The sequence below is a fragment of the Arachis stenosperma genome, chromosome 6 (genome assembly GCF_014773155.1).
Source record: "Arachis stenosperma cultivar V10309 chromosome 6, arast.V10309.gnm1.PFL2, whole genome shotgun sequence".
Taxonomy (NCBI): domain Eukaryota; kingdom Viridiplantae; phylum Streptophyta; class Magnoliopsida; order Fabales; family Fabaceae; genus Arachis; species Arachis stenosperma.
The window spans coordinates 42037704-42049148 of record NC_080382.1 but is presented as its reverse complement, the minus strand read 5'-3'; the positions used below and the strand labels follow the sequence as shown (position 1 = coordinate 42049148).

General features: G+C 37.1%; 1 protein-coding gene across 9 annotated transcripts; it reads right to left on the bottom strand.

Annotated features, from left to right (window-relative positions):
- Window positions 1-7150: 7150 nt before the first annotated feature.
- On the bottom strand, window positions 7151-11178 carry LOC130932633 (uncharacterized). 9 transcript variants are annotated; one of them, XR_009067504.1, is made up of 7 exons: window positions 10616-11177; window positions 10258-10349; window positions 9992-10119; window positions 9104-9833; window positions 8901-8981; window positions 8702-8812; window positions 7151-7363 (listed from the first exon to the last, which is right to left on the bottom strand). XR_009067504.1 is itself a non-coding variant. In XM_057861991.1 (2 exons), exons 1-2 carry the CDS (start codon window positions 8924-8926, stop codon window positions 7283-7285), a joined length of 306 nt encoding a protein of 101 aa, XP_057717974.1. In that variant the 5' UTR covers window positions 8927-8948; the 3' UTR covers window positions 7151-7282. The 9 variants fall into 9 exon arrangements, 1 of the variants encoding a protein (XP_057717974.1); XR_009067507.1 differs by having other exon boundaries at window positions 8901-8948; window positions 10616-11176; XR_009067506.1 differs by having other exon boundaries at window positions 9108-9833; window positions 10616-11176.
- Between the last annotated feature and the right edge of the window lie 267 nt (window positions 11179-11445).

The following is an 11445-nucleotide window of genomic DNA, read 5'->3' as shown; positions in this document are numbered from 1 at the left end:
TGGGTGCAAAGAAAGGAGTGGAGGAGCAAGAAAGTGAGGAAGTCATTCCAGAAAATTTAAACTCAAGTGAAGCAGAGAAGTACATAGAAGAAAAGCTCATGGAACCACCAATTCAAAAAGCTTTGGATGAATACGAAACTCCAATAATCACACAGCAACCAAGTCTTGAATCCAAAAGAGTGAAGGCAACTAGCAAGAACACCAATTCTGTCCCTACTCCAGCAAGCAAGATCAATCAAGCCATTTGCAAAAGGAAGCTTGCTGAAAAGAGGCCAAGAGAAGGGACAATAGCTGAAACTTTTCCCCCCTTGAGGTCATACCTCCTAACAAACTGGAAGAAGAGGAAGAAAGTAAAGAACAACATGTCAAGCTAATGACACTAAAAGAGCACTTGTTGGGAGGTAACCCAACCGTAGGTATAATTTCTCTTCTCTGCTTTGTTTTCTTTCTTTGCTTTGTTTAAATTCAATAAATTGGCATATGGTTACATTCTAAGTTTGGTGTTGCTATGCAACACATTGTTTTCAATCTTTTTGGATGATTGCATCAAATCAAAAAAATGAAAGTGACACACCAAGATTCTAAGTTTGGTGTGCCACCTATTTTTCTATGCAAATCATTCAGCAACACCACTTGTCTGCATAACCATAATGTCTTTGCAGTGTTAATTTTCTTTTGGTTTGATATTTTGTTATTCTGTTTACTTTAGTTAATTCTTTGTTTTTAATGCTTTTATTTTAGTTTGCTTATTTACTGTGTTTGTTAATACATTACCAAGAGAGCTTTATTAATGACAGATTCTTGGCTTGGTGATTGTATTTAACATATAACAGTTTCTTTTGTTTAGTTTTAATTCAAATAAATTGACATATGGTCGTATTCTAAGTTTGGTGTTGCTATGCAACAAAATTTGATTCCAATCCTTACAAGATACTTGCATCAATTCCAAGTGAAAGTGTCACACTAAGTTTGGTGTGCCACTTATATTTTTTTTATGCAATGTATCATGCACACCATCTTATGTTTGCAATCATAGTGTTTTTGTTTCTCCGTGCCTTGATTGTTATCCTCAATTTTGCTTGCTTGAAACACATGTGCTACTAATATTTCATTGTGTAAGACATTCATGATCCATCTTAGCCCATAGCCATTGTTCTAATTGTTGCTTGAGGATGAGCAAGCACTCTAAGTTTGGCAAGGAAAAGGGAAGAATAGAGAAAAAGGACAACAGCAATGAAGATGAGCTACAAGGTTGTAGAGTTCCTTTTCCTCTTCTTTGTTTCCAGCACTCTAAATTGCATGATTGTCTTCATCTTTTCTGTTTACATGTGTGTATGACTAAGCATAGCTTGAATTTGATTTGAAATATGTTGTTGTGACATTATGACTACCAACTTGAGTTTTGTGAATTCAAAAGCAAAAAAAGCATCATGATCATAAACAAACAAGGAATTAAAGAAGATTTTAGCATGTGCATACAAGTATTGGAAAGCTAGTATGATTAATTGTTGCTCAATTGCATTGGATTTTATTTAATTGAAGTTTTTCATCTAGTACATTTTGTGAAATATTTTAAAATCATGAAAACCTTAAAGAAGCAAATACAATTAAAGCAAGAAAAGAAAAAGGGAAGGAATGAGAAAGCTGAAGGCTCTGAGTACCAATGGCAATTTATTTGCTAAGTGCTTGTGGTGTTTATGTATCAAGCCAAATGCTTGAAAACAAAACACTTAGAAGTCAAGGCTAGGCTCAAGTGCAAAAGCACTCCCTCAAAGCTTAAGGCTCTGAGCATCAATGATTAGAGAGTCAAGAAAAGAAAAGAAAAATGAGCTTAATGAAGTCCTCTAATTAAATGCTTGTGGTGCTTATGTATCAAGTGGTAATACTTGAAAACAAAGCATTTAGAAGTCGTAGCTTTGTTATCAACTCATGGGGCAAAGCACCCAAAAGGAGAAGCTAAAAAAAATAAAAATAAAATCAAAAGCTTGTTTCAAGGAAGAATTATAAGAAAAAGATTTCATAAAATAAGCTAGATAGAAGCATCAATCATTTACATATCTTTTGTAATTGTAGCATGCATAGAAAACTAGCTTGCCATGAACATTAACTTGCTACTCTTCTTACCTTGGATTGTCAATTTCTATTGCATGATTCTTTTCTTGCTTGGGGACAAGCAAGGTTTAAGTTTGGTGTTGTGATGACATGTCATCATATACCTATTTTTCTATGCTTTTTCATACAAGAAATTGATGATTTGTGCTTAAATATTGAATACTTTTGTACTTAAATGATATATTTCCTTGATATTTTAATTTTATAAACCTTGTAGGAAATAAGAAGAAAAAGAAGCAAAAAAGCACAAAAAAAGGAGAAAAAAGAGCTTTGGGACACACTTTGAAGTTGGAGCATACTTTGGAGGCTTAGGCCACGCTTTTAAAAGCGTGGCCCATGACCAAATTAATAAAGAATAAGCAATCAGCACACACTGCCCTGCTCTTGCCAAGGGCAGGGCAGAATCGTGATGTAAAGTGAGGTTGGAAGCAAGAATTTTCGCTAAGGTAAAATCTGGGCGCTCACAACATGACCATGCCTCCTTGAAAGGGCTATAACTTGAGCTACAAACGTTCAATTGATGTGCTTTTAGTTGCGTTGGAAAGCTGACATTCAGAGCTTTCCAACGATATATAGCAATCCATATTTGGCGTACAATTGAGGCAGGAACGAAAGGCATCTTTAAGGGGCAAAAATAAGCAAAAATAAACCAAAGTACTTCCACCAAGGCTCGAAGCTGGAGCCTCACTCCAAAGCAAAGTAGCGTTTAAATTTGTGCTCTGCCCTCTTGGAGAGCAGGGCAATGTCGTGCTCTTCTTGAAGAAAATCCAAGAAAAATCAACTCCAAGTGCCACCCACGGGTTTCGAACCAAGCACCTAAGGGGAAGTGGGGAGCGCTACACACAAGGGAGCTTGCGCGCATCACTTTGACACGGCCCAGGGAAGCATGGCACGCACCATGACAACATTGCCCTGCCCTCCACAAGGGCAGGGCAGCATCCTAAATGCCTATCCCATACTTGGCACGCACAATTTCCCTGCTCTGCCCTCCACAAGGGCAGGGCAGCCTCCTGGGAACACCCATGGGCCAAAATTCAATTCAAATTCCCTTTGAACTCAAATCTTCACCAATTGAACCAAGGCCATCCAAGACCCATCTCTCCTCAAATCCAAAGCAAGCAAAGCCCACATCATCACTCAAAGGCACATGGATCAATTAAATTAGGATTTTCATTTTTGTAATTTGTTTTAATTTCAATTTCATTTTACTTTGAAAAGCCTATATAAAGGCATCACTCTCATTTCAGAGGGGAGAGCTCCATCGGAAAGAAGGCTAGCTCCACTAAGGAGTATTAGGATTTGAGAGCTCTCTCTTAGTTTCCATTGTTGTTTTGAAATTTTGGATTGAGGTTGGAGGAATTCTGTTTCAATCTTTAATCTGAAATCCATCTTTGTTCATCTTCTGCATAATTTCTAAGAATTAAAAGTTGAATCTGCGTTCTCATTTACTGCTTCCATCTTTCTTTATTCTTCAATCTACTTTCTACTTTGATCAAGGAAGGAATTGAGATCTAGACTTGTTTTCTAGTCTCATTGATTCCCTGAGATCTTGTCTCTTTAAATTTCACAATTGAGCTGAATTACATTCTGTGCTGCTTCTTCAAGCAATTTTCCATTTCTGTTTAAATCTGCTGCACTTATTTCATCTTTTAATTCTCTGCTTGATTGCTCTTTAACTTGTATTGCTTTCCTTTAAATTTCTTGCACCCAATCCCCTTTACATTTGATGCAATTTACATTTCTTGTCATTTAAGATTTTGCTATTTTACTTTCTTGCTCTTTAAGTTTTCTGCCCATTTAGATTCTGCAACTTTATCATTCCTGCAATTTACTTTCTGTTGATCAACTTCACACAATTCACTTCAATGTTAGCTTGACTAAACTAATCACCCACTAAAGTTGCTTGATCCATCAATCCCTGTGGGATCGACCTCACTCTAAGTGAGTTATTACTACTTGATGCGACCCGGTACACTTGCCGGTTGGATTTGTGTGTTGGAAAATTTGTTTTCCGCAAAAACACCATCAATTATGTTCGAAAAAAAAAGAGAGAAAGCAAAAAAAAAGCCAATAGCCCTTTAAACCAAAAGGAAAGGGTAAAAATAAAGTCGTGATCCAAGGCAAAAAGAGTGTGCTTAAGAACCCTGGACACCTCTAATTGGGGACTCTAGCAAAGCTGAGTCACAATCTGAAAAGGTTCACCCAATTATGTGTCTGTGGCATGTATGTATCCGGTGGTAATACTGGAAGACAGAGTGCTTTGGGCCACGGCCAAGACTCATAAAGTAGCTGTGTTCAAGAATCATCACACTTAACTAGGAGAATCAATAACACTATCTGGATTCTGAGTTCCTATAGAAGCCAATCATTCTGAATTTCAAAGGATAAAGTGAGATGCCAAAACTGTTCAGAGGCAAAAAAGCTAAAAGCCCCGCTCATCTAATTAATACTGATCTTCATAGATGGTTTTGGAATTCATTGCACATTCTCTTCTTTTTATCCTATTTGATTTTCAGTTGCTTGGGGACAAGCAACAATTTAAGTTTGGTGTTGTGATGAGCGGATAATTTATACGCTTTTTGGCATTGTTTTTAGTATGTTTTTAGTATGTTTTAGTTAGTTTTTATTATATTTTTATTATTTTTTAGTTAAAATTCACTTTTCTAGACTTTAATATGAGTTTGTGTATTTTTCTGTGATTTCAGGTATTTTCTGGCTGAAATTGAGGGACCTGAGCAAAAATATGATTCAGAGGCTGAAAAGGACTGCAGATGTTGTTGGATTCTGACCTCCCTGCATTCGAAGTGGATTTTCTGGAGTTACAGAAGCCCAATTGGCGCGCTCTCAACTGCGTTAAAAAGTAGACATCCTGGGCTTTCCAGGAATGTATAATAGTCCATACTTTGCCCGAGATTTGATGGCCCAAACAGGTGTTCCAAATCAGCTCAAGAATTCTGGCGTTTAACGCCGGAACTGGCACAAGAATGGGAGTTAAACGCCCAAACTGGCACAAAAGCTGGCGTTTAACTCCAGTAAAAGTCTCTACACATGAAAGCTTCAACGCTCAGCCCAAGCACACACCAAGTGGGCCCGGAAGTGGATTTTTATGTCATTTACTCATCTTTGTAAACCCTAAGCTACTAGTTATCTACAAATAGGACCTTTTACTATTGTATTTTTCATCTTTGGATCATTTTTAATCTTTTAATCACTTTAGATCTGAGGATCATCTTTGGACGTCTAGTTCTTAGATCATTGGGAGGCTAGCCATTCGGCCATGCCTAGACCTTGTTCTTATGTATTTTCAACGGTGGAGTTTCTACACACCATAGATTAAGGTGTGGAGCTCTGCTGTACCTCGAGTATCAATGCAATTACTATTGTTCTTCTATTCAATTTGGCTTATTCTTGTTCTAAGATATCACTTGTTCCTCAACTTGATGAATGTGATGATCCGTGACACTCATCATCATTCTCACCTATGAACGTGTGCCTGACAACCACCTCCGTTCTACCTTAGATTGAGTGGATATCTCTTGGATTTCTTAATCAGAATCTTCGTGGTATAAGCTAGAATTGATGGCGGCATTCAAGAGAATCCGGAAGGTCTAAACCTTGTCTGTGGTATTCTGAGTAGGATTCAAGGATTGAATGACTGTGACGAGCTTCAAACTCCTGAAGGCTGGGCGTTAGTGACAAACGCAAAAGAATCACTGGATTCTATTCCAACCTAATTGAGAATCGACAGATGATTAGCCGTGCTGTGACAGAGCGCGTTGAACATTTTCACTGAGAGGACGGGACTGTAGCCACTGATAACGGTGATGCCCAACATACAGCTTGCCATGGAAAGGATTAAGAAGGATTGGAAGAAGACATTAGGAAAGCAGAGAGACGGAAGGGACAAAGCATCTCCATTCGCTTATCTGAAATTCTCACCAATGAATTACATAAGTATCTCTATCTTTATTTTATGTTTTATTCATCTTTTAGTCATTAATCCTCCATAACCATTTGAATCCGCCTGACTGAGATTTACAAGATGACCATAGCTTGCTTCATACCAACAATCTCCGTGGGATCAACCCTTACTCGCGTAAGGTATATTACTTGGACGACCCAGTGCACTCGCTGGTTAGTTGTGCAAAGTTGTGATAAAGAGCTGAGATTGCAATTGAGCGTACCATGTTGATGGCGCTATTGATGATCACAATTTCGTGCACCACAATGCACCTGCAACTTTTCAGAGGTGCATGCTATCCATCTTCTCTAATATGGTAGAGAAGTTCCTGGAAGTCTTCATGGATGACTTCTCAGTATTTGGAGACTCATTCAGCTCCTGTCTTGATCATCTAGCACTTATCCTGAAAAGGTGCCAAGAGACTAACCTGGTCTTAAACTGGGAGAAATGTCACTTTATGGTGACTGAAGGAATTGTCCTTGGGCACAAAATTTCAAGCAAGGGAATAGAGGTAGATTAAGCAAAGGTAGAAGTAATTGAAAAATTACCACCACCTGCCAATGTTAAGGCAACACTACGAGAAAATAAGCTTTCTGCCACGCTTTTAAAGCGTACCAAAAAGTGCTAAAAAGCGTGCCAATAGCTTTTCGCCACGCTTTTTGAGCTATCGGCACGCTTTTGAAAGGGTCACATCTGCCAGCGTGCCGGTTGCTCTATCGCCACGCTTTTGTAGATCTATCGGCACGCTTTTCTTTTGGCCACGCTTTCAACTCTTGCCACGCTTAAAAGCGTGGCCATAGATGTTAATCTATCGGTACGTACCGAAAAGTTCACATATCGCCACACTTTTGAAGCGTGCCAAGAAAGTTGGTTTTGGCTACGCTTTGAAAGCGTGCCGATAGAGCACATACAGCCATGCTTTTAAAAGCGTGGCTTTCCCACTAAAGCCTTTTGCCACGCTTTCAAAGCGTGGCCTATTCCTTTGTCAAATTAAAAAAAAAAGAGAAAATTAGAATGCATAATAATAATTAAAAAATTACAATTCTATAATAATAATTAAAAAGAGAAAATTAGAAGGCATAAGAATTGATTTTTTATTGATTTACATGAATTATTTACATGCTATAATAATAATTTAAATTAAAACTGTAATATTCCCAAAGATATGAAGGATGGAAAACCAAAAAGTGATATACAGCAGAACTATGATTAACAAAAAGTTGATGTGGGAAGAACTCTTGCTACCATTTGCTTTAAAACTCTCTGTGTGTGATTGTGGCTCTCATCATCCTGCAGATATCATCAAAAATTGTTTAGAACATAAGTTGACACTATATGTAGTAATTATAGACCTATTCTATTAATTTCAGCATAAGCAAAAGCAACACAAAAAAGTGAAGAACATACAAGTTATAATAAAGTTCAATGGTATAATCAAAAAGATATTGCTCCCTCTCTAGTATCTAGAAAGAAGAAAATTGATTTGTAAATCTACCACCCCCTCTCAATAATGAACTATGCACAGAACAGTAAATGTATGAAAGAACTTCATCTAAAGTAAATTTGCATAATTTCAAACCCTAATCTCAAGTAACAGTAAGAAAGCACAAAACCAACCACATTCTGAATACAATAAAACAACATTGCAATTTCCCCCTTTTAAACTCCTTATTCATAGTTTCATAGCAAATTGCTGCACCACACTCAAACAACACATCAAGCTAAGCTATAAACACAAACGGAAGTATTTACCCAGTATCAATTTCAATCATCAACTGGAAAAATAAAAGAACTGTTAAAGAGTAAAGACATAAGTGAGTTTCAATTCAAAGCATGCTAGTACACCACAAAAATACAAAACTAACAAGCGGACCAAAAAATGAAAATAACCCGAATAATCCCATGAATCTGAACTATTAAAATATAATTACTGCAACCAACTACTAATAGATATCTGTCCAAAAAAATTTAGCCAAAGTTGAAATGAGACGTTTGGGTTCAAGGTTCCATTAAAGATTGAAATACTTTGGATTCATTAATCTGTCTAGGTATATACATGTTCTCAAAAACATATAGATCTTGTTTAACAGTTTAAGTATCCCTTAAAGGAGCACCTCCTTAGAGTTTTCCAACTTTAGTATTTTGCAGTTAGAGTTTTCCAATGTTGCTATAAGACTGAACACTCAAAATGGATTTTCATATTAATATCACATCATATATATCTCGTCTCTTTGTAAGTATTTGATAAGTTTTTTGTATATTTGATATAATGATTGACAAATTGAACTAAGTATTTGCTTAATTACCATTAAGGTTTAATCCATTCACAGTAACTCCGGAACTTTAACAATATGGACAAAATGGATTTTTCAAAAAAAAAAAATAAAGGAAAAAACCTTGAAAACGGGTGTTTCGTATTAGCATTTAGCAAGAATGCATAATAAATTTTAATTCATTTTTATACATCAGCATTTTGATTTTTGAGAACGTATAAAATTTGAAAAACACATTGTTATCTAAACAAAATTTGAAAACACTGATTAAGTTCTTTTCAAGAGTAGGAACATGTAATAAGTTTTTCAAAATAAAAATCATGTTAGCAGTAAAACAGCACAACTGAGCACTAACCTTCGAGCAGCACGGCGAGCAGAACCGCGAGACAGAGGCTAGCAGAACCACGAGATAGAGGCGAGCAGCTGGTTGCGGAGGAGTTTTGTGATTTATTTGTAATGGAACTCCCTGAAGAGAATACAAAAGAAAGAAATCACAATCAACTTCGAAAAACCTGAACGAGGCATAATTTGAAGCTGAAAAGAAACTTGAATACCTAGCAATCTGCATTGCTATTGGCATTTTTTATTCTCTGCCTCAGTGCCTATTGGCATTTCATATTGGATTGAAATGAAATCTATCTCAGTTAAAAAAAATGGATATTTACTACGATATATCAAATGAACTAATAAAACATAAACCAAAAAAGCGAAAGGATATATAACAACGCAATTTGCAGATTGGATCTTAATTAATTACCTACATTGCGTTAACAATAAGGCCTGAGAGAATGAAAAGAGTGCCTGCAGGAAGAATAAAAACTGCCGCTGGAAACGCCATGTCTTTTTTTTTTCTCAACCTGCCTCCAAATGCAATACACATTTAAACGACCTCTATTCCCTCAAGTCACATACCACTAGCTACACTAATTTCATAACATGGCAATCAACCAAAACCAACATACATATCACGAGCTTATATTATTTGCTCTTTTCTATCACCTTTCAGATCCAGAGAACCAGGACCTTCCCCCTTGTACCTATAATTTAGTACACAAAACCTAACCAAACCATATATATCCCTTAGGTGAAAAAGCTTATAGTCATTTCTTTCCAAATTTATGAGGAGAAGACAAAACCTATGCTCTCGTAGTCTTGTGGCAATATACAGCAAAAGTAGTGTGTATGTGATCAATGATTATTGGTTAAAAGGAAAAGAAAAAAAACACATTCATCACAGGCAATACAAGGTCATATTACACCTGCAGCATTGTTTTAGCCAACAGTGAGCACTAACGGAATGCATTAATACTCCTAGCACTGAGAAACTACACAATTAAACAAATACATATTCATAAAAATTAATTAGAGCTACATTCAAGTCAGAAATAACATCAACAAAGAAAAGTAACAAGTTAACTTTCCTTCCACCAGTGGCTTTGCAAGCAGTTTACAACTTGGCTTTAAGGCCATCCATCAGCTTGTCAATTCTGCTAACACCAACAAAAATAAGGCACATAGTTATGCTGAAGGAGATTAGTTTCCTTCCTTGATAATTGAAAGGTGGAATACCCTTGGAAAACCACTAAACAAACAAATAAATCACTGATTAAACTTGATATTATGCTGAAGGGGCCGAGCAATTTACCTATTGATTTGCTTGAAGTCATAACCATAACCAAGCAATGTGGTTCCTTTCTTGTAGCCACACCCAACAAACATGTCAATCATATCATGGAAATGATATACCTCGGTCAAATGTATACATTTCGTAAACTACAACAACATTTCACATAATAGCAGAAAATCAAGTCAAATCACTTAATTAAAATTTCCAAAAAATAACAAAAAATAAAACAGGCTATGTTGAACTGTTGATTATTGGTTTAATCAATTAACAATTGAATAAATTACCAAGGATGGGTCTAGAATATCAATTGCATAGAGGCCATGATCATCTTCAAGGACCACAATATCAGATTTCTGGTCAAGTGTTTCAGTGTAACCTGAAAACACTGAAAAGTTGAACACAATCTGACTCGGAATCAAAACTAATCAAGTTTATCAGAACATAACATGTATCATTTTGAGTACAAATTTGAAAATTTTACTCCAAAAATAAGCTGATAGAATCACGAATTGAAAAAGCACATGAATTTCACCAATTGAAACCACAAACACAAATTACTAAAAAGCAGCATTCATAAGAGATACACGCATTCAAATAATAATAGCAAGAAGTGAGATTAGGATGAAGAAAATTAGGGTTTACATTTCATCTTGCGTGCAGTAGGGGAAGCGCAGGCGGAGCAGCGACTCTTCTGGAGGTGAAAGCTGCGGTGGCCGCACCTCACACAGAGGGTGTGAGTCTTGTTTCTCCTCTTCAATTGACTCGTGGTACTTCCTCTTTTTCTCCAAAGCTTCGATTGCGGAATCGGCGGAGGGGTTCTCCTCTAAGGTTTTCCTCTTCCTCTTCTCCTCGTCGATGGAGGTTCTGAGTCCAACGAGGGTGCGTGGACAGAGCAGAGCCGATTCCTGGGTGCGTGACGGAGCAGCGTTGATGGTGCGAGAGACCGTTGAGAAACAACTAGGGTGCGACGCAGAGAGGGCTGGGTGTGAGGGTTAGATGAAGGCGAGCTGGGTGGTGCGACGGTTATCGCAATCGGCAGTGATGAATAGTGCCGCTGGGTGCGACGGCTTCTAGCTAGGGTTAAAAGTAGAGATGTGGTGAAGTGAAGTGTATGTATGAGCTTATCACTTCTGCTAGGTTAAACAAAAAGTTAAGTGTGAAAAAAAAGGGTGGAAAATTAAAATTTTGGGGGGACTTCTTCTATTGGTACGTTTTTGTAGGGTGCTTAAATAAGTATGGAAATTAAATTTTGGGGAGAAAATTTTATAGGCACGTTTTTGTAGGGTGCCAAAATAAATACAGCATATGGGTACGCTTTAAAAAGGTGACTATTAGAAGACAAACTAGCCACGCTTTTTAAGCGTGCCGGTTACTCTCTATGGCCACGCTTTTCAAGCGTAGCAAAAAAAAGCGTGGCCAAATTTCAAATCAATGGCCACTCTTGAAAAAGCGTGCCGATTTCCTTCTATGGC

What these genes read in the sequence shown, in the direction of transcription:
- LOC130932633 (XM_057861991.1), bottom strand. Translation starts at nt 8,926, where the DNA reads ATGCCAATAGCAATGCAGATTGCTAGGTATTCAAGTTTCTTTTCAGCT. An exon ending in GCTCGCCGTGCTGCTCGAAG is followed by an intron (nt 7,364 to 8,701) that starts GTTAGTGCTCAG and finishes TGATATCTGCAG; the next exon opens with GATGATGAGAGCCACAATCA.